This window comes from Suricata suricatta, chromosome 4 (genome assembly GCF_006229205.1).
Source record: "Suricata suricatta isolate VVHF042 chromosome 4, meerkat_22Aug2017_6uvM2_HiC, whole genome shotgun sequence".
Taxonomy (NCBI): Eukaryota; Metazoa; Chordata; class Mammalia; order Carnivora; family Herpestidae; genus Suricata; species Suricata suricatta.
The window spans coordinates 144,235,183-144,247,339 of NC_043703.1; the positions used below are offsets into that span (position 1 = coordinate 144,235,183).

Consider the following 12,157-nt stretch of genomic DNA (forward strand, 5'->3'; position numbering starts at 1 on the left):
ATCAAGGTCATCCCCAGTAACAGCCCAGTGCCCTTTAACCCCCAAAAGGAATCATAATCAAGTAGAAGAAAAGAGTTATTTTATTATAACTGTTCATGTGATCCTGGGGGTCAGTGGAAAACCTTGTGTACTAAGCCTCTGGATCCGCACCTGTTCCACAGAAGGGAGAACCTGGGTCAGAGGGCAAGCAGCATGGCAAAGGACTTGACCCAGTTCTAAGAGTGGTTCCCTGCCTCCACCCCTTCCCAGGCCACGGTCCACAGATTACCTGTCCTAAGCCCAGCTTTTGTGTGATGTCTGGATTTCTTGATTTTGATCCAGTAGCTGCTCATTTTCCTGTCTTTTACACTTAGGAAGTTCAAGCTCTGTCAGTTCCTCTAGCTACAGGGGAGGGTGGAGTTAGGACAATCCCTGCCCTGAATTACAGGCAATCTGTTTTGAATGAGCCCTTCGGGTTCATCTTCCTTACCTGCTCCTGAAGCCCTTCCTTCCTGCAGGGCCCGACCCCACGTAAGGTGAGCGCAGCCACACAGCAGTAACCCGATAGAGCAGCCTCTCCTGCAGACATGACCAAAGAAGGGATCCAGAGAGCCAAGGCTGTATCCTAAAAAGTGAAGAGGGAGCGTGAGGGACTGAGAGGGAGCAGGGCAGGAGTGGCAGGCAGGGGTGTTTGAAAAAGACCAAGGCCCTATAGACTGCAAAAAGGCTGCAAAAACAGGCACTCACATAGATTCTTGTGGGGTCAAAGGGGCAGTCAGTGCGTCCAGGCCCCTGGTCCAGCGGTAGCAAAGGATCCAGCAGTCCTGGATGGCAGTCAGCCATAAGACGGCGGCCACCGTTGGCCACAGTGAGTGACACAGCAAGGAGGACGCCGAGGGAGCAGGCAGCAGACAAGAGCAGGTTCACCAGAGCTAGCCCCAGGAGAGCCCAGTGCTGGCAGGGGCAGAAGATCAGGGTGAGCAGCTGTGAGCGGCCAACTCTCCCACTGCTCAGACACCTCGGTTTCTCTATTTAAGGCTCCTCCTCCCACCCGAAGGTGAAGCTGAGTCAGGGCCTCATTTCCCTGACTCAAGACCTCATTCAAGTTCCAAAAATCCCCTCACCAGTCGTGGGCGCAGAAGGTTCCTGGATGCCAAAAGGGCCACAAGTCCCACGGAAACACTCTGGAAGACACAATGCCTGAGGCCCGCGCCTCTCTCCGCCCCGCCCCCCTCCTTCAAGCCCGCGGCCCCGCCCCCCGCCGCGCTCACCAGCAGCCCCGAGCCCACGGAGATGACATTGGCCGTGGTGTACTCCGGGGTGACGGCGCCGCGGGGATTGGCCACGTGTCGCAGGACGGTGCCGTGCAGCACGGCCCCCAGGAGCAGGTTCACGTGGCCCACCAGGATCAGCGCGAGGCCCACGCGCATAAGCCGCCGGGGGCCGCGGGCCGCGTCTGCAAAGTACGGGGGAGGGGCGGGCCTGAGCCGGGAAAGTACCGGAGGGCCCCTCGTGGCCGCCCCCCAGTGAACGAGGGGCTGCGGGGCGGGGGCGGACGGAGGACACCGAGACCGGGGCCGGAAGTTACCGAATCTGCAGAGGCGGCAGCACCTCATCCCGGCCCTCCGCGCCCCGCCGCAGGGCAGCTCTACCTGGCCCCGGCCCCTCCCTCGCTCCCCGGCCAGTTCCGCCCGCCTGCCACCTGGAGGCCCAGCCCCGCGCCCCGGGCGGGGCTCCGAGCTCGCGCCCCCTAGCGGGGAAGGCGCACACACACACGACGCTTGTAGCAAAAAGTAGACTTTTATTACAGCAGCAACTGAGGCGAATCGAATGGCCCCCCAGGGCCACCACTGCAGCACCACCCTTCTCTCCCGCCCCGTCCGCCCCAGCGGGATTGTAGAATTCAGCTCCCCCAGTGCCCGTGGGCCTCCTTCCACACAGGCTGGGCGGGAGCCGGCAGGTCAGCTACTAGCCCCCAACTAGAAGGCGGCTGCTGAGAAGGCCCAGGCCCACGTCTGTGCAAAACAAGTAAACAAAGTGCAGAGGGGAGGAAGAGGGGGGGAGGGGAAGGGTGATGCTCAGAACCAGGGAGCCCCAAAGCCCTCCTGAATAATAAAGGAGAGAAGGGGCTTCACAGGGTAATACTGACTGGGGGGAAGGGGCAGGAAGGCTGTTGCACATCTAGTGACGGCCACAGCTCTGATTAGGGGCCTGGCCCGAGTGAGCTCTAAGAGGAGACGGTGACAGCGGCTGAGTTGAGGGTGCTGTTCCTGGCAAAATTGAACTTGTTCAGGGTCTCCTCTAGCAGAGAAGTCAGTCGGCTCTGGTCAGCCTGGGGGAGAAGAGCTCGGTGAGACAGGGCGAGAGGAGAGAAGAATGGAGGCAGCCAGGGCGGCCAAAGGCAGAAACCTCACCTCGCTAATGAAGCCCAGCTGCACCAGCTCTGCTGCCAACTCGGGGATGTTCTCATCTGACAGAGAAACGGGAGAGGGTGAGCACCGTGTGGGAGCAACGGGCCGGAGCCCTTCCCACAGCCCCAGCGGGATTACCCTGGCTGGGAAAGAGCACCACAAGCCAAGCTGTCGGATCCACCCTCTGGTTTTAGGAGCCAGTTAAGATACTCGTTCTGTGCGTCAATGTGTGACTGCCCAGTAACCTTCCCCACCCCTACAAATGCCTCTCACAGGCGAGGCTCACAGACTCTCATCATCTGAGGGAAAGAAGACACTCACTTGGCATCAGGTCACAGCTCAGGTGCCGGTTGAGTTTGTCCTCCAGCTTCAGAAGAAGTGTCAGCTGGAGAACAGGACAGTCAAAAATATGAAGCTCCTCTTCTCCAGCCCCTGTCCACCCCGCCCTCCACAGCCCTGCCCCTGAGCCTTACATGGTGTTTGACTCCCTCCTCCACTGACTCGATGTTGCACTGCATCAGCACTACCTAGGGAGAGGGCACAGAGGGTCACTACAGCAGACACCGGTCAGTGAGAAGCCCCCAACAACCGAAGGCTTTCCAAACCACAGGACAAGCTTGCTAGAGAGCAGAAGCACAGCGTTTTCTCTAAAGGACAGCCTTATTTGACATGTACTCTCTCCCTTCCACCTGGACAGGGAGACCTCCACACCCACGGAGCCCCACCTTGCGGGTCTCCACCTCAGCTGGTTCGGGTGTTGGGGTCTTGACAGAGGGGGGCACAACAGGTGATGTCACCTCCTCCTGCTGTGGCTGCTGGGGCCGAGGTAGCCCAAAGGCTGTCAGGGGGTAGATCCCATTCCTGGAGGGAGATCAGACAGGTCACCTGGGCTCTGTGAAGGCCTCAGGACATCACCCAGGCTTCCTCAAGCAAGCCTTTCCTCTCACCTGACATCTTCGAGGAATTTATCCAATTCCAGAGCTGGTGACTGAGAGTACCTGCAGGAGAAAAGAAAGAAAGCACGTGAAAGGAAAGAAATAAGCAAAACAGCAGATTCAACAATTACCAAAGAATGGACAGTTCGCAGAACCCTCAGGGTGGCAGTGACCAATCTGTCCCTTTCAGACCCTCTCGGTTAGTTACTCACAAAGTCTGAACTGGTTCTCTTCCTGGTCCTGCAGGGATTTCAGCCAGCACAGCACTGGTATCCATGTTTTTGGTGATCTCCTCCAGAGCATTCTCTGGGATCATGTCTGGAGGGCATAATGAAATGGGAAGTTATACAGGGATAGTCAGATTAATGTCACAGAAAGGCACAGGGGTTCTGGGAGGGTAAAGAATTCCCTTGGAAAAGGAAGAGAAAAGAGTGTGCTAACGATAGTTATTAAGGCCCCAGACGGGAAGAAAATTCCTAGCAGGGCCCAGGGGACTCACGCTGGTGTCCCACAATGCAGTGGGCAGCAAGGAGTTTGAGTGAGGGCACTTCAAACAGTGCTGGGTGAAACAGAAGTTCTCTGGCTGTTGGTCTGCGAGCAGGCTCAGAATGCAGGCACTTTTGAATGAACTCCTAGAAAAAGGAACAAGGAAGTAGATAGAACAGACATCTGGCAACCAGCCCACTGTGTTCATCTTTATCTCACTCACTGTACTTAGCACAGACTTTGTACATACTAGGTGGTCTACACAGACTGAGGGAGCAAACTATTAAATGTATCTGAAAGGACTTTGAAAACTCTAAGGTATTAACATGAAAGCGATTGTTCAGTTTTTCTGGTTTTAATTATCTTTCTGTTCACCAACCACAAACTTCCTCTTTTCTTTACTATTCAGACTTAATGAATTCTTTTTCCTTACCTTCTACTTCTCTGCTCTATTAGCCCACACAATGCCCACTCATCTTCTTCAACTCTCACCAGACCTTCTGTTTCCAGCCTTACCTGTTGTGATCAATTATATTCACCATCTTTTTATTTCTCATCCCTACAATTTCCTTTATCTCTTACAATCACTTATTAAATCCATTAATCATTTACTAAATTTCTTTATTTCCCAAACCCTACAATTTCCTTTGTCCCCTATCATCACCTATTAAATTCACTGGCTTTCCTCAAGACTCACCCCACCCCTTCCCACCTCATGTAGGTCCCATGACAATTAACCTGCTTTTCCTACTTAGAAACCTGAAGGCCAGCAAGGTCATATATACCTAATCTGTTACTTGAATGCCCCAACCTAATGCTAAACTAGAAATTTAATCCACACTAGCCTCAGGACTCCACACTAGTCTCCCTGGCACACCATCTAACGATTTACAAACTATTCTTGTTTGGACCTTCCTGTGCAGCCTCTACTTCCCATACTCTATCTACTGATTCATAACCTTATACCCTTTCAATCTTAGCTAGTTTCTTCGGGGCACTTTCCCTACCTAAAAGTATATAAATATAAAACCCCAAATAATGGATTTAATTCAAACTGATCAATTTGTTTAAAAATATCAAGACTATTGTCTGAAGAGCATATATCAATCACCGAGGTAACCAGTAAGTAGTTTACTTCTAAGTGGACACACCTGAATTAACATACAACCTTTACCACACAACTTTTACCCTCAATGGAACCCATCTTGAACCCTAACTTCTGTGCGTGTATACAAATAATAAGGTAGGCACCACCCAGGGAAATATTCACTGGGTGAATATTTTGCCGGTCCCTTCTGCTTTCTATTCTCTTGCTCTTAGAAAAGAGCATATTCTTGGGGCGCCAGAGTGGCTTCGTCAGTTGGGCTTCTGACTTTGGCTTGGGTCATGGTCCCATAGTTTGTGGTTTCAAGCCCTGCATCGGGCTCTGTGACAACGCAAGAGCCTGGAGACTGCTTTGGACTCTGTGTCTCCCTCTTTCTCTGCCCCTCCCCTGCTCATGCTGTGTCTCTCTCTCAAAAATAAACATTAAAAAAGAAGAGCAGAGAAAAGAGCATATGCCCAGTAAATAAAAAGGAAGAAAAACCTAAAGATGTTTCAAAGTCTGTTAAGGAAGGAGTGATCCAGAAGATGTTTACCCTCTGTAATGGGTCTTCTAGAAGCTGGATGGCACTGCTGATAGCTTCTTGTGGCACATATGAGGACTCTCCATTGCCCTGAATCTCCAGCACTGCCATCTGCAGTGAGGGGGAACAGAGAAGACAGGTAGAAACTTCAGAACTTCAGTGCTCCGGAATCACTCCCTCAAGGCCTTACTTGTCTTCCTTCCCTCCATTTCCCCCTTGTGTCTTCTAATTTGACGGCTTCCCATCACCATGTGGTTGTAGTTTCCTCACCTCCAGTGCACACATGCCAAAGGAGTAGATGTCCACTGCTGTTGTCACATTAGTGACTTCTAGGGAAAACAAAGAAGGTTCTGGTGAATCAGAGGATGGGGAGAGGGGTGGCAAAAATACCTTTTAAACACTTTTTGTATGCCAGTAGAGAAGAACTGGAAGTTTTAGTTATATTACCTCTGTGCCTCAGGTTATAAGGTGGAAACCTGGGGACCAGGGAGAGAGGGCAGAGAAACTGAGATGCCTTACCTCCATACTCTGGTGCAAAGAAGTGTAGGTTCTTCTGCTCTTCCCGACAAGTCTTCACGTGATTGTTGATAGTGTCAGGAGCCACTGGGAGTAGGGGAGATACCCACAATCTGACCACCATCAACAAAGCATAGTCTCACTCCAGAGAGAGGTCCCCAAAAGCCAAATTCTCTCCTGAAGTCTCTAACCCTCAAGGCGCAAACGTGTCCCTTTCCCATCATGAACCACAGACTAAACATGAATACCACCTACTTCCACTTTCTCGGGTCTACCATTTCTCATTTCAAGTCCCTAGTTCTGAACCAAACACTCCACACTAAACTAACAAGCATACAGGGGGAGCTGGTGAAGGAGCAAAGAAGGCTAAAGTAAAACTTTTGCTTATGACCTGTTCATCTTCCCCAAAGCTCAGGAATATCTAATCCCTGCACACATGAAAATGTTTGGTCTAGTTCTTTCCACCAGCCTGCAAACAGCATAAAACCCAGGCGGTCCTTCCTAATCTGGAACAATTAAAGATCTCAGAACTTGGATAAAGAAGAATAAGAAGGATTAACATACAACCAACTGGACAACTTCCTTCTTACCCACCTGTGCTGACTGAAACTCAGAAACAGCTCATAGTTGAACCAATATCCTGAATCAGTCTCACTTTTAATCCACCAAAACTCTAGACTCCTGCTCTACTCCCTTATACCTCAACATTGCTGTCACAGGGCTGAACGAGGAACCAGGGCCGGGCCCAATTGGGACTCACTCAGATCATAAACAATGACTACAAATCACAGAGTGTCTGGGAGCACAGTATGATTCAGGGAACCAGCCTGATGATGAAGGGGAATAAGAATTCAGGATGTAAGTGGCCAGCCAGGCAGAATCCACAGGAAACAAGCAAGTTATGGAAGGGCAAGCAGGTGGAGGGCTGGCAGGGAAAAGCCAAGCAGGCATAAGTAGGCAGGGGAGGTAGGCAACAGGGCTTGCTCCCACGACTGCATGCACTGGGCAGCCGCAAAGGGGAGCAGAGGGAGCACAAACAGAGCCCCAAGTGGGGCAACAGGGAGCTCTCACCATTAGCAAAAATCCTATGAAAGACTGTTGGGAACAGAGCAGCCCGTAAGCGGGAGGGAGGAAAACAGAGAAAAGTTGTGAGCGATGGAGCAGCCAAGCCCCAGACAAATGGACACACAAACCGCACACAGACACGGCACACAGAAATGTTATACACCGCACACAGACACAGCAAATGAAAGCACTCACAGCAGGCACAGCCTGGAACCTCCTTTGGTAGGGTCTGGCCCCAGGGGCTCAAGTCGGATCTTAGACCCATCTCTTGCCCTTTCCCAACCTCCTATCAAGATGTCTGAATTAACCCACTGCCCTCCGAAAACGTCTAAAATTAGACCCTGTCCCCTAATTGACTGGCCTCTCCCTGTGACTTACCCCTAGCAAAGTCCTAACTCTTACCACCAGCCCACACCTCAGAATTTGGCCCTACTCTCCCCACTCCTTTCATCTTACCCCCATGGTTCCCAAATTCCCGAGGCTCCCCTGCCCAGAACCTCTCCCTCCCCTCACCAGAGCCAATCTTGATGAGTCCGTTGTGCTGGATGAAGATGGTGTCACAGGTCAGGTTCCCATGGATGATGGGGGGGTCACAGGAGTGCAGGTAGCTGTGGGGGCACTGGGCTGTTAGAGGGGCCACTGGGAAATTAAGGGCAAGGGGAACCCAAGGGTTAAGAGGAGCAAGGGCCTGGTCTCCTGCTGGCCACCACAAAGATAATCCCCACACTCTGAATCTCCACTATGCCTGAGGAGTTAAATAGCTGGATAAGCACTGGGAGAAAGAGGTGGGAGATATATCGTGGTTAGGGCATTAGAATGGACTCTTTAAAAGACCACAGGGGACTAATCTTGAAAGTAGAGGACTCAAAAAAAGTGGGCAGAGGCAGAAAGGAACAGCAGAGCAGTACCTTAAAATCTGTTTGGAGGAACTAAATCAGGAAATAGGGGGAAAACACTAACCAGATCCTACTTACCTAAGGGCAGACAGGATTTGTGTACACCAGCGCTTCCAAGCCTGGAACAGTTTGATCAAAGGGTCAGCCAGTAATCCCCTCTCTTAACCTTCCAAGCAGTTCCCCTGATTAGGCTCATAATTAATATAATCTTAAAAAGAAAAAAAAAACCCAAACCAGCCTAAAGCTTTGTCTGCTCTCCCTCCATACCTTTTCATTCATAGTCTTGTGGTTCTTTTTGGTCTTCTTCAGAAATTGCTTAAGACTACCAGATGACATGTATTCTGTGATAAAAATGACCTGGAGAGGCAAAGCACTCAAATTAGGCCTTACAGTAGAAATGACCCCCTATGAGGTGACATAGACACCACACATGTATTCAATTTGGAAGCCTGGTGGTGGTGGCTATTGTTTCCAGTTTCCCTCCTATTATTGTTAGCACCACCACTTCCTTAGGTTTAACCAGACAAAGAAAACTACTGAACAACAAGAGCTATGGGAAGGAAATACAAGTTCGCTCATTTCTGCCCCATCTGTAACAAGACAAAAGGCACTGGTTGTAGGCAAAGCCCTACTCTCATCTCTCCAACAGTTAATTCCAGTTTTGTTTCAAAACTACCTTGCTTTCATCTCTAAATACAAAAAGAATAAATGTAGCTAGTCTCTTTGCAGTAAGCTCAAGAAAAAGTTCTTACCCTGGCCTTGTTCTCTTTAATGTCAGCCCAATACTTGTGAAACTTAACAATGTTGAGATGTTCCAACTGAATTAGATTATCAAACACAGCACGGACCTTCTCCTGAAAGCAGGGAGAGAGTGGGGTAAGAGGATTCAGAAATCACTGTAAACCTGAGAAGCCATTCCTCATCCCTCCCCAGAAATGATCTAACCCCAACGTACTCAGCAGCTTCCCAACACCAATCCCACTTTAACGGGCGCATTGTCACACCCCACAGGCTACATACCTCCTGCAGCTTGTAGTTCTTGCGCTCAGAGAACTGGACCTCATTCCACACAACCTCTACACCCTCCTCTGTGTCCATGGCCAGGTATGCACTGTCAATACCTGGTACATTCCGTTGATTCACCTGAGAATTCAAATGAAAAGGAATAATTAAAGCTTCCTTATAAGCCCTCCACTTTAATACTCCACACATCTGTTAAAGTTTGAAAGTTTGGTCTGCCCCTCTGAGACTTTCCCCTTCCACTTCTCACCTCTCAGAATTCACTCCCCCAAGAGCGACACTGCCACCACCTTACCTCTTCTCGCCTCTTCTGCCAGCGTCCACATGGTGACTCTTCCAAGATCTCAGACTCATCTTCACTTTCTTCTTCTTCCTCTGGGGAAGCAGCTGAGGTTGTGGAGGTCACAGGAGGTGACACTGATGTCAGGCCAGGGGCTGAGGATGAGGATTCTACCTTGGGGTCTGAGCCACTGCTGACTACTGTCTGGGACTCCCCTTCCGACATGCTGGAACGAACACTCAGGCCTACATTGGTTGGCGCAAAGATAGAGGGAGAAGGTAGGGTGTGGGTCAGGATAGCTCCATAAAGATTTAATCCTAGTAACCTCACCTGGGGTTAAAAAGAAAGTAAAACAGATTTACTTTAAATCCAAAATCAAATTAATCCTGTCTGGAAAATGAAACATTAACTACTCTCTTAGTCTAGAGAAAAGAAGCTATCTTTTTTTTTTTTTTTATGTTTTGGTATTTAAAGGTTAGTTATTTATTTTAAGAGAGAAAGCGAGCGTGCATGCATGTGAGAACACAAGCTGAGGAGGGGCAGAGAGAGGGGGAGAGAGAGAGTCCCAAGCAGGCTCCATACTGTCAGCTGGGATCCTGACATGGGGTTTGAACTCACATGAGATCGTAACCTGAGCCAAAATCAAGAGTTGGATGCTTACCCGACAAGAGCCCCCCAGGCGCCCCTAGAGAATGGAAGCTATCTTGGTTGGAGATGACCCACCCAAGAATGGCAAACCTAAGATTTATGACAATGAAACTCCCCTCCTTGGTAAGGTCCACATGAATAGCAAAATCAGGCACCCATTCCTTCTTGGCAATACTCACCCAAGAGCCTTCTCTTTGAATCCTTACTTGTCCCTATTTCCACTGTGTTCAAGAACATGAGCCCTGTTCAGAACAGATGACTCCAGACCCCAAAATGTCCTCCTGATTTAACCCTAAGGCTTGACCTGTAGCACTCTGAGCCAATTTTTCTAGCTGAAACTCTCAGGTGACTTATACCACTAGAACTAATTCTGGCATGAACTATCCTGTCCTTCTATACACAGATCAAATTTGCCAGTCCATGCTGAGGCTACCCTTGGGCCAGGTGACTGGCACTGGTTAGTGACTTCATCCCTGATGACTTCACCTTCCTCCCCTGTGATGTGAGTGTGCAAATGGGTATTGGTTAGCAACACTTTTTTTTCATTCACTCATTCAACAAATGTTTATTAAGCACTTACTGTAGGCCACGTACTGAGCTAGATACTTGAGAGACAACTGTGAATAAAACAAATAAGATGTCCACATTCATGGAACCACAAATTAAAATAGATCTAGGACTTTAAACTTCCAGCTTTCTTTTCATTCACATTGCTCAAAGGCTCCACCTGCTCAGGTACTAGATCTGAGAGATTTTCCCTCAAGTACAAATAACTCAAGATACAGCTGTTACAGGAAAAAAGAAGTACTATGTAGTATATATTTTTTTCAAAGCACATGACTATTTGGAAGAAAAAAATGCTCAAAAGCTAAACATCGTTAACGTGTCCAGACAGTCACAGAACCACCACTGAATGTTATGCCATATGTCTAAAAACAATGGCTGTGACGGAGTTAAAACCTGTGTGCTGGGCTCAAGGGGGTGCTCCAGGATAAAAGTGACATCCTGGAAAGTACATTTGTTCCTCTAAAGCAGTTGAGAATACAGAAGCCTCTGATCAACACCAGTCTTTTGAAAAGCCCTGATTTTAGAACTCTTGGATACCCACTTCTGCCCATCTCTGCCTGAATCAGGAGATTCTTATTAGATGACATTCTAGTAAATACCAGAAGACAACAAACTACTACAGAGAATATCTGGCAAGATATTCTTCCCTGTCATATTTTATAATGTTTATTTATTGAGAGAGAGAGAGAGAGAGAAAGAGACCAAGAGCAAGCAAGCGCATAAGCAGGGGAAGGGCAGAGGCAGAGTGAGAATCCCAAGCAGGCTCCACACTGTCAGCTCGGAGTCTAACTTGGGGCTCAAACCCATAAACCTGAGATCATGCATAACCTGAGCCAAAATCAAGAGTCAGACACTTAACTAACTGAACCACTCAGGTACTCCTGTCCCTGTAACTTTCTAAGTCCTGTTTATCATAGATTTTATTCAACCAGCCAAGAAAGCTACTATAAGTCTTAGTAAAACAAGTTAGAGATCATTTTCCTTTTTGTTCCCCTGAAAAGTGGCTAAGAAAATGGTAAAAAATAATAATATTAAAAAAAATAAAAGTTCACATGGATTACTCTCTAGCGCAGTTCTATTTCTAGGATACATCTTGAATCTGAACAGCTAAGTAAAATTTCCACCTAGATTACAACAGGTAATAAACCCTGTATAGGCAACGGGCTCTAAGGAAATTTCTAGACCCAGGGCACAGAGAGTAGAGCACCGTAAGAAAAGCCAAACCTTTACCAGTCATAGGGGCATGTCCTTGGAATGTGCTTGTCGCCTCCTCCACAATCTTTCCCCAGCAGGCAAAATAAAGATAACGCCCGAGATCTCCCAAGCACTTCCCCTACTGATAAATAAATCTTTGCTACGCTGGGAGTTTTGCCTCAGGGTCGTTCAGAGGTTTCAGAGATCACACATGGAAAAAGCCATTTACGCCCCTAAAAGAGATTCTCCACACCACCTCCAGCCACCCGAGAAGTAGACTGTGTTCACTTCAGAGCAACTTGGGTAGATCGTCGCGCAAAGTTTTTCTCCGAGACTTTCATTTATTGGACTGCAGCCCTTCTGCATTTCAACTCCTCAGCCAACAGCTCTCAGGCCACAGGCCTCTGGGCTGCCAGCACCCGGATCAGACCAAAGGACCTCTGGGACCTATAAGACGGTCCGGTCAGACGTCAAGCTAGTGCAGGCGACGGCTTCACGCTCCAACAGGTCGCCCAGCCCCCTGTTGGCACGGAAG

General features: G+C 49.0%; 2 protein-coding genes across 5 annotated transcripts in view; both read right to left on the reverse strand.

The window, feature by feature from the left end:
- Positions 1-62: 62 nt before the first annotated feature.
- Positions 63-1,939, reverse strand: KRTCAP3 (keratinocyte associated protein 3). Of its 3 annotated transcripts, XM_029938066.1 has the most exons (7): positions 1,568-1,939; positions 1,251-1,435; positions 1,104-1,163; positions 727-933; positions 470-604; positions 269-381; positions 63-150 (listed from the first exon to the last, which is right to left on the reverse strand). In XM_029938066.1, the coding sequence occupies exons 1-6, from the start codon at positions 1,593-1,595 to the stop codon at positions 274-276; spliced, it is 723 nt and encodes a 240-aa protein (XP_029793926.1). In that variant the 5' UTR covers positions 1,596-1,939; the 3' UTR covers positions 63-150; positions 269-273. The 3 variants fall into 3 exon arrangements, with proteins under 3 accessions (XP_029793926.1, XP_029793924.1, XP_029793925.1); XM_029938064.1 differs by lacking the exon at positions 1,104-1,163 and having other exon boundaries at positions 1,251-1,686; XM_029938065.1 differs by lacking the exons at positions 63-150; positions 269-381 and having other exon boundaries at positions 388-604; positions 1,251-1,693.
- NRBP1 (nuclear receptor binding protein 1) overlaps positions 1,851-12,157 on the reverse strand; it is a 10,836-nt gene continuing 529 nt past the window's right edge. The window contains exons 2-19 of one of the 2 annotated variants that reach the window (XM_029938061.1): positions 9,229-9,458; positions 8,934-9,056; positions 8,666-8,767; positions 8,181-8,270; positions 7,992-8,032; positions 7,531-7,625; positions 7,024-7,047; positions 5,956-6,039; positions 5,707-5,765; positions 5,449-5,547; positions 3,825-3,957; positions 3,538-3,643; positions 3,338-3,388; positions 3,116-3,251; positions 2,864-2,917; positions 2,712-2,775; positions 2,394-2,449; positions 1,851-2,311 (exon numbers count right to left, since the gene is read on the reverse strand). In XM_029938061.1, the coding sequence (XP_029793921.1) occupies positions 2,207-2,311; positions 2,394-2,449; positions 2,712-2,775; positions 2,864-2,917; positions 3,116-3,251; positions 3,338-3,388; positions 3,538-3,643; positions 3,825-3,957; positions 5,449-5,547; positions 5,707-5,765; positions 5,956-6,039; positions 7,024-7,047; positions 7,531-7,625; positions 7,992-8,032; positions 8,181-8,270; positions 8,666-8,767; positions 8,934-9,056; positions 9,229-9,438 (1,632 nt within the window). In that variant the 5' untranslated portion in view covers positions 9,439-9,458 and the 3' untranslated portion in view covers positions 1,851-2,206. The remainder of the gene's footprint in view (positions 2,312-2,393; positions 2,450-2,711; positions 2,776-2,863; positions 2,918-3,115; positions 3,252-3,337; positions 3,389-3,537; positions 3,644-3,824; positions 3,958-5,448; positions 5,548-5,706; positions 5,766-5,955; positions 6,040-7,023; positions 7,048-7,530; positions 7,626-7,991; positions 8,033-8,180; positions 8,271-8,665; positions 8,768-8,933; positions 9,057-9,228; positions 9,459-12,157) is intronic. The other variant, XM_029938063.1, reaches the window with a different exon arrangement.

Bases quoted from the DNA above. Each gene is read 5' to 3' on its own strand.
- KRTCAP3 (XM_029938064.1), bottom strand. From the start codon at position 1,595: ATGAGGTGCTGCCGCCTCTGCAGATTCGGTAACTTCCGGCCCCGGTCT. The intron at 934-1,250 runs GTGAGCGCGGCG...TGCCCCTGCCAG, and splicing joins CCGTGGGCTCGGGGCTGCTG to CACTGGGCTCTCCTGGGGCT. The intron at 382-469 runs GTAAGGAAGATG...CCTCCCCTGTAG, and splicing joins AGGAAGGGCTTCAGGAGCAG to CTAGAGGAACTGACAGAGCT.